General features: G+C 44.8%; 1 protein-coding gene across 1 annotated transcript in view; it reads right to left on the reverse strand.

The window, feature by feature from the left end:
- Positions 1-14,953, reverse strand: part of LOC144597818 (uncharacterized) — a 148,874-nt gene that overhangs the window by 25,974 nt on the left and 107,947 nt on the right. Inside the window, exons 15-21 of the mRNA XM_078407439.1 lie at positions 13,214-13,327; positions 8,889-9,008; positions 7,404-7,556; positions 6,174-6,402; positions 2,623-2,824; positions 556-709; positions 185-369 (exon numbers count right to left, since the gene is read on the reverse strand). Coding sequence (XP_078263565.1) covers positions 185-369; positions 556-709; positions 2,623-2,824; positions 6,174-6,402; positions 7,404-7,556; positions 8,889-9,008; positions 13,214-13,327 — 1,157 coding nt within the window. The remainder of the gene's footprint in view (positions 1-184; positions 370-555; positions 710-2,622; positions 2,825-6,173; positions 6,403-7,403; positions 7,557-8,888; positions 9,009-13,213; positions 13,328-14,953) is intronic.

The raw sequence follows: 14,953 nt of genomic DNA on the forward strand, positions 1-14,953 counted from the left end.
CCACATTCTCCAGATATGCTGCCTGACCTGCTGAGTTGCTCCAGCACTTTGAATGTGGTTTGAACGTGCTATCTGTGCATGCAAAGTGAGTTTCTCCAGCTCCCCATCTCAGTTCCCTTCCCATTATAACAGACCTAAAGCACTGGACTGATCAGTGCATGAGAAGAGTTGGTGAAACACTCACCTCGCATGCATAGCTGCCCAGGTAATCCCTGCAGGTGCCACCATTGTGGCATGGGTTTGACGCACAGTCATCCACATCCTGCTGGCAATAGCTGCCCGTGTATCCGGCCATGCATTGGCATCGATGGCTGTTGCCAGTGTTGATGCAAATCCCTGAATGTTGACAAAGTTGCGGCACAGTCAAGCCTGGTAAGGTGGAGGTGAAGGGAAAACAGTTAACAGAACATCTGCCTGGAATGGAACTGAAATGAAACAAATTCAGGGGCAACGTCCTCCCCGTGGAAAGGTTTGTGGGGAACAAAACGCAAGCCAAGTCACACACCAATGCCAGTGAGAACATTATCTTCAAGTATTATGCTGACGTTCACCCACCTCTATGCAAAGCCGCCACCTCACACGACACATCTGGTACGTCACAGTACAGGCCGGTCCAGCCACTCTGGCAGAGGCAGTGGTATGTGGCAACTCGTTGTATGCACTTGCCTCTGTTCTTACAGGGCGAGCCATTACACAGGTTCACCAGGATCTACAGCACAGAACAAGGCAGCATTATTCATTCATTCACTCACTCATGAAAGGAATAGATCAGGTAGATGTACCTGAGTAGTGGTATCGACAATCAGAGGACATAGGTTTAAGGCAAGGGTGCGGGGAAAAGATTTAATAATCAGCTAAGGGGTAACTTTTTCACACAAAGGGTGGTGAGTGTATGGAATGAGCTGCCGGAGGAGGTAGTTGCACGCACGATTGCAACATTTAAGAACATTTAGACATGTACATAGATAGGACAGGTTTAGAGGGATATGGGCCAAACGGGATTAGTGTAGATGGGACATGTTGGTCAGTGTGGGCAAAAGGGCTTGTTTCCATGCTGTATAACACTATGACCCTATGGAACCAGCACAGTGAAGACCAAAGATACTAGAGGAACAAGATGGACCACTCCGTTGAAATCACCTATACTGAAGTGTAGCACGCAAAGGAGCGTAACGTCCGCCATTTTAGTGGCAAAACCCACCGCTATGCCTCTCGCGGTATTTTGGGGGAACAGTATGTGTGATGATATCATTAAAATGCAGAATATATCTCATCTATCAATTCACAGATTTTTGTTATTCTTCTTTTAAAATGTTTCTGCAAGTTTCTGCCTACTAAAATGGCGCCATGATGTACTACGGTTTTTAGGGTCGAGTGGTCTATCTTGCTCCTCTAGTATCTTTGGTGAAGACCCAGCCACTCCCAGGGCTCACCCACCCACTATGCAAGGCACTCATCGCCATCAACAAGTACAGCAGCTGAATGGTCACATTAGAGCACTAGCAATACGGAGCCCCAAGCTGATCATCACGTGAACGCAGATCCAAATCCCACAACAGCAAGTTTCAGCATTTCAATTCAGCAAAAACTGATCTGCTATTAAAAAGCAGATGGGTTTGGGTTAACTCAGAGTAAAAAACTGTAGGCTTAGTCAAGAAACATCTTTAAAAAATGTTCCCAGCCTCATGGCAACAGATTCAGTTCTCTTGAATGTGGCCCAGTGAGACACATGGACTTATCAAGCAACGGGCTCAGCAACTTCCCTGGGGAACATACTCACATCTCGAGAAGGAATTAATAGGAAAACAAACCAATGCTGAAGGCACATCATCCATAACACAGCACAAATGGGTTTGCAATGTTACAGACAAACCCCCATCACATCTAATCATGTTCCCCTTTAAAATGTACAAGAGATACCCTAGCCTAGATTAGTCCATCAGCTAACATCACAGAGTATCCGGTCATGGACACAGTTCTGGCTTGTGGGATGTTGCTGTGCACAAACTGGGTACTGCCTTTCCGTCGCTATGACTGTGACAATATTCAAAGAGCACTCAGTTGCTTGTAAATGCTTTTCGACACTCTATGGCTATGAAAAGATACAATGTACATGCAGGTCGTGTTCAATTAATAACATCAGGATAAACAGAGTGGGGCTTCTGGAGCATTGCAGCAAGGAAACAGGCCCTTCAGTCCACCAAGCCCTTGAAGACCATCCACCATCCTTGTATCCCACTCCCATTTTATTCACCCCACATTCCCTTTAACCACTTCCAGATTTTAACCTTTCACTTACACAGGAGGAGCAATTTATAGTGGACAATTGACTTGCCAACCTCCTCGTCTTTGGTGTGTGAGAGAACATCTGAGCACCCAGAGGAAACCCATGTTGTCACAAGGAGAATGTGCAAACTCCACACAACAGCAGAGGTCAGGATGATCCTGGCTCACTGGAGTGGTGGGGACCAGTGGGGCAGCCAGTAAAACTGCTTTACGCAACAAGGTCTCACCCTCGCTGGAACAGAAACTGATACAGCTGCTTTTGGAGTTTGGCAATGTTATGGTGGAAACGGTTCCAAAGTCTAGTCACTCTGTTAGCCGCACATGGAGAGCCCTCACCTGACAGTTGGTACCCGAGTAGCCAGAGGGACAGGTGCAACGGTAACTGCCCAGCCCATCGATGCAGGTGCCACCGTTCTTACACGGTTTGGAGTCACACTCATTGATGTCGAACTGGCAATTGGCACCAGTGAAGCCAGGCTGGCAACGGCAAGTGTACGAGTTGATACCGTCGACGCAGGTACCATCGTTGAAGCAAGAGCTATCAATAAAAAAATCAGTCCACTCAGTTTAGCTGACAAGTAGATAGAATGGTGAAGATGGCATATGGTATGCTCGCCTTTGTTGGTCAGGCATTGAGTATAAGAGTTGGGAAGTCATGATGTAGCTCTACAAGACTTTACTTAGGCTCCATTTGGAGTATTGTGCAAGTTCTGGTCACCCCATTACAGGAAGATTAATGAAGCTTTGGAGAGGATGTAGAAGGTATATCAGGATGCTACCTCCATTAGAGGGTATTAGCTCCAAGGAGAGATTGGATACTCTTGGATTGTTTTCACAACACCAGTGGTTGAGGGGAGAATAAATATATTAAATTGTGAGGCATAAACAGAATAGACAGAACCTTTTTCCCAGAGTGGAAAAGCCAAAGACGAGAGGGTATAACTTTAAAATGAAAGAGGCAAAGTTTAAAGGAGAAGTGCAGTGCAAGCACATTTCCCCCCAACACAGGGCCTGGAACACACTGCCAGGAGTGGTTGTGGAAGGAGATACGATAGTGGCATTTAAGAGACTTTCAGATAGACAGGGAATGGAGGGATATGAATCATGTGCAGACAGATAAGATTAGTTTATCATGGCATCGTGTTCGGCACAGACATTATGGGCTTAAGAGCCTGTTCCCTGTCTTATCCTTTTCTATTTCTATATTTTTAAGAAAGTGCTCGAGAAAACCTATGTCTTGCAGTCCAGATGACTACAACCTACACAGATAATGAATGCCCTCAGACGAGCCAGCTGGTGCATTCCTGACTTAGCCACCATGCTACCACTGACCAAGTCTCTGTGAGGATTACCGGATGAGGTAGGAGACAATCGCTGCAGCCCCAAGCTTTGCAAATTTGGTTTACAATTCACATGACACACAGGTTGTACGCAAAAGAGGCTGACAGATGGTATTTAATTTCCCCCTCTCCTCCCCATAGGTTTCTGGAGCAATACACAACGTGGAGACACGAGACAATGTGTGAGCACAGAGGTATGTGCGGCAACTACTGCAAATACAGAAAACTCTGAATTCCTCATTTTCAATCCACTCAGTTCGAAAATGAAGTCTCAAACTCCGATGTCTCAAGTCTCTTACTTTGTGCGAGAGGATGTTTGTGAGGGTTGGTAGTGGGAGGGAATAACAAGGAAAATGAGAGACTGTTGCTGCTGAAATGTCACCGGAGGGAATCATCCATCTCTCAGATAGATTTCTGCACAATTACCTGCTCTGTAACTGTCAAGGGGAGGTCAGAGAGGCACTCGTTAAGGAGGGTGGGGGGGGGGGGTGTGAGGGGCCAGTCAACTCGCTCAGCCCAGGTAAAGGGAACAACAGGACCACGCTCCCCCTGCACCCCATTTGTCAGCACCTAGGCATACAAGGATTGCCCGGGAGCTCGCTGCTAACACAGAAAGCAAGCGAAAGCATGCTCTTTAAAGACAATGGAGTTCTGTTTCTCCCTTTCCCAACCTCTCCAAGCTGCCTTTGAGGATTAGCGTTTGGCCGTACTGCCTGCAGCAAGCCTCAGCTGACTTACTGCGAGCTAATGGAGATTAATGGCGAAAAGGAATGCAGCAACAATGTGTGGGAATCCCTTCCCTCAGACTAACCCACCCCCACTGATTCACTTCATCCTCCAAGCATTCTTTTCACTGCTTACCTCAAATCCTCATCTGCCACCCTCCCCCCCCCCCCCCCCATCCTGCACTGTAGGCTGAGCCCATCTCATCCTTGGCTAACAATTTAAGAGCTTGTCAAATATTGAGGAAATTAAGTGACAACTCCTCATGGATCATCTTTTTATTACAATTTGATGCTCGCCTTATGTTCACACCGTGGGATAGCAACAATTTGGAACTCTTGTCACAAAAGACTGTGGGTTTAGTTTAGTTTAGAGATACAGTGTCGTAACAGGCCCTTCAGCCCAACGAGTCCACGCTCACCAGCGATCCCCGTCCACTAGCACTGTCCTACTCACACTAGGGATAATTTTTACCGCAGCAAATTAACCCACAAACCAGTACGTCTTTGGAGTGTGGGAGAAAACCGGAGCACCCAGAGAAAACCCACACGATCACAAGGAGAATGTACAAACTACAGCACCCGTAGTCAGGATTGAACTCAGGTCTCTGGCACTGAAAGGCAGCAACTGTACCGTTGTGCTACTGTGCCACCAGTGGTGCCTTGTAGAAGAAATGGAGCCTTGTAGAAGAATATAAATCAAAGATAGCTCATCCATTCTTTTACAGAAAGTTCGTTGGGCTGATCAACAGTCTCCTTTCTCCCCTTAGTAAACTACACCTAACATTAACAATGTAAACCAATGCCCCTAGTCTCAGAAAAAGATAAATAAGCCACAGGAGCAGAATAAGGCCATTTGGCCCATCGAGTCTACCCCGCTGTAATGGCTGATCTATCTTTCCCTCTCAACCCCACTGCTGGAGTAACTCAGCAGGTCACACAGCATCTCTGGAGAACATGGATAGGGGATGTTTTGGGTCGGGACTCTTCTTCCGACTGAATTAGTGATTAGCCGTACTGCCTGCACGGCACGGTAGCGCAGCGGTAGAGTTGCTGCTTTACAGCGAATGCAGCGCCGGAGACTCAGGTTCGATCCTGACTACGGGTGCTGCACTGTAAGGAGTTTGTACGTTCTCCCCGTGACCTGCGTGGGTTTTCTCCTAGATCTTCGGTTTCCTCCCACACTCCAAAGACGTATAGGTATGTAGGTTAATTGGCTGGGTAAATGTAAAAAAAAAAATTGTCCCTAGTGGGTGTAGGATAGTGTTAATGTACGGGGATCGCTGGGCGGCACGGACTTGGAGGGCCGAAAAGGCCTGTTTCCGGCTGTATATGATATGATATGATATGATATGATAAAGCTTCAGCAGACTTAATGGTCCTAGTCATACTATAGGTTCCTATGGCAAAGAAACAGGTATTACACTGCTCTGAATTATCCCAAGGTGACGAGTGCTTTAAAATGAAAAAAAAAACTTTAAATGAAAAAGTAAATACTCTCAAATAAAATTTAGGGCCACCCTACAGTCATTGTGTTTGATCATTAGAGACAATCCAGGATCAGTCAGGTTAGTCATGTATAGTCTTTTTGCTGACTTCATAGCACACAACAAAAAAGCTTTTCAATGTACCTCGGTAGACATGACAGTAATAACAAACTAAACGAGCCTCCTCCTCTTGATATTAAACTGCTCCCATCTAAACTATTGGATCATTGAGACTGCACAGTCTGTTGCAATATTGCAATGACCACACTTTAAAAGATATGTTGTTGGCTGTGGTTAATAAAAGTTGTTACATAAAGCAATGTTTTTCTTTCCCTTACCTCTCTGTGCAGTCGGGCATGTTGTTTTCACAGTGAATCCCATTGAAACCTTGCGGGCACTTGCAGACATAACTGTTGACATAATCGGAGCAGTTCCCGCCGTTCAGACAAGGGTTACTGAAGCACTCGTTTATCTCTTGCTGGCACTTGTCGCCAGTGAATCCCAACAAACAGTTGCACGAGAACGTGTTGACACCATCAATACAGGAGCCTCCATTCTGGCATGGATCTATGCAATGACAGCAGCACGTTTCAAATTATTAACCAAGTACCAATGGTGCAGTATTTAACCAAGTTTTAGCAAGCGAACAAGAATTTACAAAAATAAAAAGTTTTCAAATGTGGCTTAATCACAACACATGCCTTTAACACAGAAGGTTAAGGATTTACGTTCCACTCGAGACCAGAGTACATAATCCACCTGGCCTCCCTGGCAGTAAGGGGGGGAAGAGATTAATCTGTAAATTAGAAACATAGGAACAGAAAAATAGGTGCAGGAGTAGGCCAATTAGCCCTTTGAGCCACCACCACCATTCAATATGATCATGGTTGATTATCTAAAATCAGTACCCCATTCTTGCTTTTTCCCCATATCCCTTGATTCCATTAGCCCCAAGAGCTAAATCTAAATCACTCTTCAAAACATCCACTGCCTTCTGTGGCAGAGAATTCCACAGATTCACAACTCTCTGGGTGAAGATATAATTTTCCTCATCTCAGTCCTAAATGGCCTATCCCTTATTCTTAAACTGTGACCCCTGGTTCTGGACTCCCTCAACATCGGGAACATTTTTCCTGCATCTAGCCTGTCCAATCCTTTAAGAATTTTATATGTTTCTATAAGATCCCCTCTCATCCTTCTAAATTCCAGTGAATTGTCACTTCAGTGGCCGAGGTGCCAAATTTTGGATTTATTGTTTACCTAAAGCCTCATTTGCACATGGATGTGGAATCAATGATCCTATGACACCATTTCAAAAGGACCTCACTCAGTATCCTGCACAGTATCCTCAGTCGCCATCACTGAAGCAATATGGTTACCATCATGGCGTCTTTGTAGGTCGTTGTCGTCAAGTAGTTAGGCTTTCTACCTTATAACAGTGACTGTACCTCATGGAGTCGGCCCCCGCACAGAAAGCATTTAGAGCTGAGATGCAAAATTAACAGAACAGCAAGCTTTTTCTTCCAAAGAGCAACAAATGAATTTCATTGCACGTTTAAAGCACTTACTGGGGCTGCAGTCATTGATGTTTGTCTTACAGTTCACTCCCGTGTAGCCAGGGAGGCACTGACATTTGTAGCTCCCAGGAACATTTTGACAAGCAGCACCATTTTTGCAGGGATCAGCAACACACTCATCAATATCCACCAAACATCTCCCACCTACAAGGCAAAACATTCATTAGAACCACATACTGCCGTGAGTGGGGACTTTCCAAATTCCACACCAACTAAAACAATCCATTCTGTGGGAAGGTAAAGCCCAAGGGTCGAATGACTACATAATAATTGAATTCTTTAATGTGCAGAAATAAAAGAAAATGGTGTTAACGGAATTTCCCAGAATTTAGAGCACAAAAGAACAAGTACATGGGAAATGGGAGTAAAGGCCATTCAGACTTTGCATCTGCTCAACCAGTCAATTAAAGCCAGGTTGACCTACTTTATCTCCATCCTTCCTGATTATTGCCACATCCCTCAGTATCCTTGTTTATCAAGAGATCATGAGGCCACATGACCCTTGCCAATGCCTTAGTTCCACAGTGCTTCTGCCTCTATAAAAGCCCTAATTTTAAATGCCTCTGGCTTTTTAATAACTATAAAATGGATGTAAATAGTTAAAGAAAATCATTAGTTTGTAAAATTAATTATTTAAATACATTTAAAACACTCTGAAATAAAAGTTTAAACAAAATAAAATAGTTTAAAAATAATTTGCCCATTGCTGAGGCTGCGATGCCAGGTCTGAAGGTGTAATAAGCTATGGGTGGATAAACACACAGAAAATAGGCAGGAGTAAGCCATTCAGCCCATCTAGTCTGTTCTGCCACTCAATACAATCATAGCTGATTATCTACCTCAGTGTGTTCTCATTCTCTCCCAGTGCTTATGATGCCTTTTGCGGCTTCTTCAGGAGCGTCTTGACCTTCACAGCCCTGTGTGGTAGTTAACTTCATAGCTTCACCACCCACAAACTGAAGACATTTCTACACATCTGAGGCATAAATCCCTTGTCCTGTGATCCGACCAAGACTCTTTGTTCTCGACATCCAGCCAAGAATGGATTGTCCTCACATCCTACCTGTCTAGCCCTTTAAGAAGACGGTCTTCTATCGGATCCCTTCTTACTCTTTCCATCATTGGCGATTGCAATCCAGTGACACAATCTCTCCTCACTGCTTTTAGTTTAGTTTAGAGATACAGCACGGAAACAGGCCTTTCGGCCCACCGAGTCTGACCAGCAATCCCTGCACACTAACACTATCCTACACACTAGGGTCAATTTACAATTTTACCAGACTAATTAACCTACAAACCTGTACATCTTTGGAGTCCCAGGAATTAAGTCCCATAAAGCTTTGCTGCACTCTCTTTGGCTGCTATGACTTTGAGGTTAAGATGAATTGAGGTACCAGTCACTCTTGATTTAATTTAATCATACAGCTATTGATAAGTCCAGGTTTGCTCGTAATCTAACAACGTATAAAATCTCACCTTGCCATCCCACTGTGCATGTGCACACAAAATTCTCATAGTCTTCAGTTTCACTGCACATACCACCATTTTTACATGGCTGGGAGGAGCATGGGGCGAGAATGAATTCACAGTCCTTGCCTGAAGAAATGGAAAGGAAGGTGAAGAAAATCCATTAGAACAAAGCAAGGTACAACGGGTTGCAATACTGGCATCCACATACTGCTGTTGGCAGGGAGGCCCATTGAAAACAAGTGTCATTGCACCTCAGCTTTAAGTGCTGTTTGGAGGTATGGACCCAGAAACAGGCCCTTCGGACCACCAAGTCCACACCAGCCATCGATCACCCAATTCAGGTTTGTTCTATCTTATCCCACTTTCTCATCCACTCCCTACATATTAGGACAATTTTACAGCGGCCAATTAACCTACAAACCTGCACGTTTTTGGGATGTGGGAGGAAACCGGAGGACCCAGAGGAAACCCATGCAGTCACAGGGAGAAGGTGCAAACTCCACTCAAACACCACCCGAGGTCAGGATTGAACCTGGGTCTCTGGTGCTGTGAGGCAGCAGCCCCACCAGCTGCGCCACCGTGCTGCCCTTTTGCTGGGACAGTTTACCTTAGCACGGAGAAGGGCAAAGAGAAATTTTACAGCAGTTCCTAAAAAGGATGAGGGGTTTTGATGGAATTAGGAAAAAGTGCTCCCCCCAGGAAAGAGTGGTAACCAGTGGACAGAGACTTAAAATCCTTGGCAAGAAAACCGAAAGGGAGATGACATTTCCTGCTCGGAAAATAGTGTGTTGAGTGTTCACTTCCTGATGTGGACATTTTCTACAGAGCAATGGATGACACGGAAAATTAATGGAAACATTGCAGTCCATGGGGAAGGAAAGGGGAGTGGGACTGAACCCAAATGCTGTGGATGCCATCTTTGACTATTTTTCCACCAGAGTTAGGCAGATATAGAAACATAGACATAGAAAATAGGTGCAGGAGTAGGCCATTTGGCCCTTTGAGCCAGCACCGCCATTCAATATGATCATGGCTGATCATCTAAAATCAGTACCCTGCTCCTGCTTTCTCCCCATATCCCTTAATTCGGTTAACCAGAAGAGCTATAACCAACTCTCTCTTGAATACATCCAATGAATTAGCCTCCACTGACTTCAGTGGCAGAGAATTCCACAGATTCACAACTCTCTGGGTGAAAAAGTTTTTCCTCATCTCAGTCCTAAATGGTGTACCCCTTATTCTTAAACTGTGACCCCTGGATCTGGACTCCCCCACTTTTGACTATGGATAAGCAAGGGGATAAAAGATGATAGAAGTTACAGAAATGAATGCAGAGTTGAGGTCACAGTGAGATCAGCACAATATTAATAAGTGGCTTGAAGCTTGAATGGCTTAATTAGTTCATGTATACGTTAATTGGATGGCGCCTTCTAAGCATCAGCAAATGGCCCAGATCTCTACATCTGGCTTCTGGTGTAGGACTGATGAAGTTCAGATTACAATTACAGTCCTGGGATAGGGCAGGGACATGGGAAGAGATTGAGTACTGTTGATAGTGAAAAAAGCAAGCTAGGAGAAAGAAGCAAAGACCTTGAAAGATCATGTTCAACAATTGCCACGCTTTCATCTCACCTGGGCCCGAAAAAAACACCAAACCAGTAAAGTAACAGTTATACCCAACAAAGACACAATACAATCAGAAACTCTGGAGGTCTGTACAATTGCAAAATTTGAAAACAAGAGATAATTCAGCCATATCAGTACAATATAACAGCACAGCATGTAATTTTAAAATGTAATCTGTATTTTCAGAATGCTTGGGAACAGCCTTCATCACCATTCCCATCAGTTGAGCCAGACTAAAACCCGTCACCGCTAGTGTGATCTCCTTCAATAATAGAAACACAATAAAGAAATATTTTTACAAGGGACTTAGCTAGCTGCTTGAAGAGGGAGATTAGAGAGTATGTGAAGTGAGCATTAGTTTGGGCGGCTTGCATGGATTAAAGCACAGATGCGGACTTGATGCATGAAAAGTGCGACTGAAAATTTTAAGAATAACATGTCTAAATCCTTGTAAGACAGTGCCAGCCACAATTTAACCAGATGACCAGAGTCTCATCTCAGTGAGTGGATTCAAATGCCATACCCAACTCCGGCAGTCAATCCACTCCTGAGAGAGTGCGATACTGTAGGTACAATAGATTGTGACATTAAAGCAAAGATCCCATTGTATGAATAACTTGTTATTATCACATTGCTGAGGACACTTTCAGCAATATTACAAAAGTCTGGGATGCCCTGGAGATCATTGTTTTATGATGAGAGGGCCAAAGTTTAAAGGAGATGTACGGGTTTAGTCGGCATGGTGGCGCAGCGGTGGAGATGCTGCCTTACAGCGCCAGAGATCCGGGTTCAATCCCGACTACGGGTGCTATCAGTACGGAGTTTGTACATTCTCCCCGTGACCTGCCTAGGTTTTCTCCGGGTGCTCCGGTTTCCTGTCACAATCCAAGAACGTTCAAGTTTGTAGGTTAATTGGCTTCGGTAAAATTGTAAATTGTCCCTAGTGTGCGTGGGATAGTTTTGGTGTGCGGGGATCGCTGGTCAGCACGGACTCGGTGGGCCAAAGAGCCTGTTTCCGCGCTGTAAGTCTAAACTAAATAGGGCAGTGGGTGCCTGGTATGTGCTGCCATGGATGGTGGTGGAGGCAGATATAATCGTGGCATTTTAAAGGCATGCAGTTGGGCACATGGAAGCGGAGAGAATTGAGGGATATGGATCAGGCGGATGAGATTAGTTTATCTTGACATGTTTGCCACAAACCTGGTGGGCCAAAGGGGCTATTCCTCTGCTATACCATTCTCTGTCGATGAGATAGCTGTAGAGTAAATAGTCTTAGGGTGGGGGAGGCTTTGAGATTTAAACTGATAGACCAAATGCTCACAGCTTGGGCTGGGGTATCTGATGTCAGCTGAGACACGAGAGCAGTAGAGCTGGAACCGCAGTAGCACCAGTCCTACAGTAGCAGGGGAGTAAAGAGATGTATGTATACCACCTCCAGCTCTCTCGCACAGTAATGCATCACCAAGCTTCATCTTACAATCCTGCCTTGCACACCACTGCAAAAATTGGGCAGATTTCGCAACCACTCCCCAACATTCTTCTACTCCTCCCTCCATACATGCAATTTCATCACCCCTCACCTGGAAGTCAGTGAACTAAACAACACCAACCTTTGATTTAGTAAATAGAGGTGATCTGAAAACCTTGTGGTGGACGACTTTGCCTTTCGTGGCCGCTTATGCTCAGGTAAAAGATCCAGCCCTGGAACTCTGGCCTTGGTCCTGCCCTCCCCAGAGGACATCCAGAACCAGTGCAGCAGGAATTTTCTCACGCTTACACTGGGGTAAATGTATTGCAGTTTGAAAGAACCGGTTTTGGTTCACACAAGCAAAATTAATAAGAATGCTCCAGTTGAATAACATGTGATATGGAAATTTTATACTTATGGGGTTTCCCTTTTAATCGGGCAATAACATGAGCACGGCAACATTCTGGAGGGTGGGAATGATTTTTGAAACAGATAAATCTGATTTTATAATTCTCTTTTAAGGTGTGGGATCGGCCCATTACTTGCGAAAGATAAATTTACTTGGGTCAAGACCAGTTTTAAACTCACGGTCCACACTTTAGAGGATTGAGTTCAGTTTTGGGCACCATGTTTTGGGAAAGATGTTGTCAAGCTGGAAAGAATTCAGAGAAGATTTACAAGGACGTTACCAGGTCTCAAGGGCTTGAGCTATGGGGAGAGGTTGAGCAGGCTGGGACTCTATTCCTTGGAGCGCAGGAGGATGAGGGGTGATCTTAGAGGTGTACAAAATCATGAGGAAAAGATCGGGCGGATGCACAGTCCCTTGCCCAGAGTAAGGGAATCGAGAACCAGAGGACATACATTTAAGATGAGGGGGGAAAGAATTAATAGGAACCGGAGGGGTCACTTTTTCACACAAAGGGTGGTGGGTGCATGGAACGAGCTGCCGAAGGAGGTACTTGAAACAGGTACTATCGCAACAATTAAGAAACATTTAGACAGATACATGGATAAGACAGATTTAGGGATTTGGGCCAAACACAGGTAGGTGAGACTAGTGTAGATGGGGCATGTTGGTTGGTGTGGGCAAGTTAGGCCGACGGGCCTGTTTCCACGATATAAGACTCTATGACTCCAACATAGCATGGGAGAAACCCAGCAACCCAACTTCATTATCTACCAAAAGGCCACACAAGGAAAACACTGCACACAGTAACTTTGCTTTAAAAATCCTTACCAGTATACGGGAGAGAGCACACACAGTGGTAGGCGTTCACTTCATCCACGCAGGCTCCTTTGTTTAGGCATGGGTTGGATGCACATTCATTTATGTTGATTTGACAGTCGGAACCTTAAGATTCAGAAGAGCGGGAAAAGAAAGGATTATTTCCTCCTGCTTTTTTTTGCCTGCTTATAAGATGATGAACGCTCTTGCCATTGCAGATATTCAGATAAAGAACAATCAATCGGTTTTGACAGCAGTAAAGGTGAAGGCTTTGCTGCGATAACATGCCTTTATAGACAATAGGTGCAGGAGTAGGCCATTCGGCCCTTCGAGCCAGCACCACCATTCAATGTGATCATGGCTGATCATTCTCAATCAGTACCCCGTTCCTGCCTTCTCCCCATACCCCCTGATTTCGCTATCCTTAAGAGCTCTATCTAACTCTCTCTTGAATGCATTCAGAGAATTAGCCTCCACTGCCTTCTGAGGCAGAGAATTCCACAGATTCACAACTCTCAGACTGAAAAAGTTTTTCCTCATCTCCGTTCTAAATGGCCTACCCCTTATTCTTAAACTGTGGCCCCTGTGGTTCTGGACTCCCCCAACATGGGAACATGTTTCCTGCCTCCAACGTGTCCAACCCCTTAATAATTTTATATGTTTCGATAAGATCCCCTCTCATTCTTCTAAATTCCAGTGTATACAAGCCTATGACACTATGACACTGTCCCCTTCAATGCCACACCAACTCTGCAGGTTGAGATGAATATAATTGTCATCTGGTGGTAAAGTTAGGACAGTTTTTGCACTGTATACCCTTGCCAGACCTCCCAACATTTGATTTTACAAATTCATAATTTTGATGTCCAAAATTCAGAATTTTACATCAAAATTCAGAATATGGCGCGTAATGCAACTGTTCAGCAAAAAAAAAGTATGCACACCAAATGCGCGTATGCGTTGCGCTACATTCATGTGTGAAAAACGACTATTATTTCCAACATAGTTCTTGGACTACATGTACAATGTCCGTCTTATCATGAATATGTTCTGCTATTTATAGAAAGGTTATTGAACAGAAATACTTTTTATAACACAAAGAAAAAAATTGTTTTGTTTTTTCTATTTTGTTTTTTCCTCACACATCCCAATTCTCTTGGTATTGAATAAACGAACAATGGTCATAAAATGAATGACTAAGTTTTGAAGAAAGAGTTTCATTTTACAATGCACATACCTAATTTCATTGAAGACATACTTGCTCCCGTGGTCTTCAACAGGAAATCACAACGGTCCATGTCCCTCCCATCCCCCTCCCCCCCCTTTCCCCCCACTTCCACCCTCTTGCCTCCCTCACACCCCCTCCTCCAGCCCACACCCCTCCTTCCCCCACCCCAGCCCCAATAACATCAATGGGCCTCACTCTACTCGGCGAAGCGGGGCGAGCGGCTGGGCGGGGGGAGGGGCAGGGACAGGGGGAGGGGCAAGGCGTGTGTTTTGCAGAAAAATGTGAGGCAAAATCGGAATGACGGAAATAAAATGAGAAAGCGGAAACTTTCCACCAAATTCGGAAGGGTTGGGAGGTCTGCCTTGCCCACAAAGAAGACTCACTGCCAGCACAAACCGCAATAATCCTCCCCAGCAGCACTGATCAACACCCAACCCATTCAGTTAAGCATTCGTCCCATTACCGTACGAGTTGAATCATGCATCGTTTGTAAGGTGCACTGCACCAAGTTGCCATAGACTTCT

This window comes from Rhinoraja longicauda, chromosome 11, assembly GCF_053455715.1.
Source record: "Rhinoraja longicauda isolate Sanriku21f chromosome 11, sRhiLon1.1, whole genome shotgun sequence".
NCBI lineage: Eukaryota > Metazoa > Chordata > Chondrichthyes > Rajiformes > Arhynchobatidae > Rhinoraja > Rhinoraja longicauda.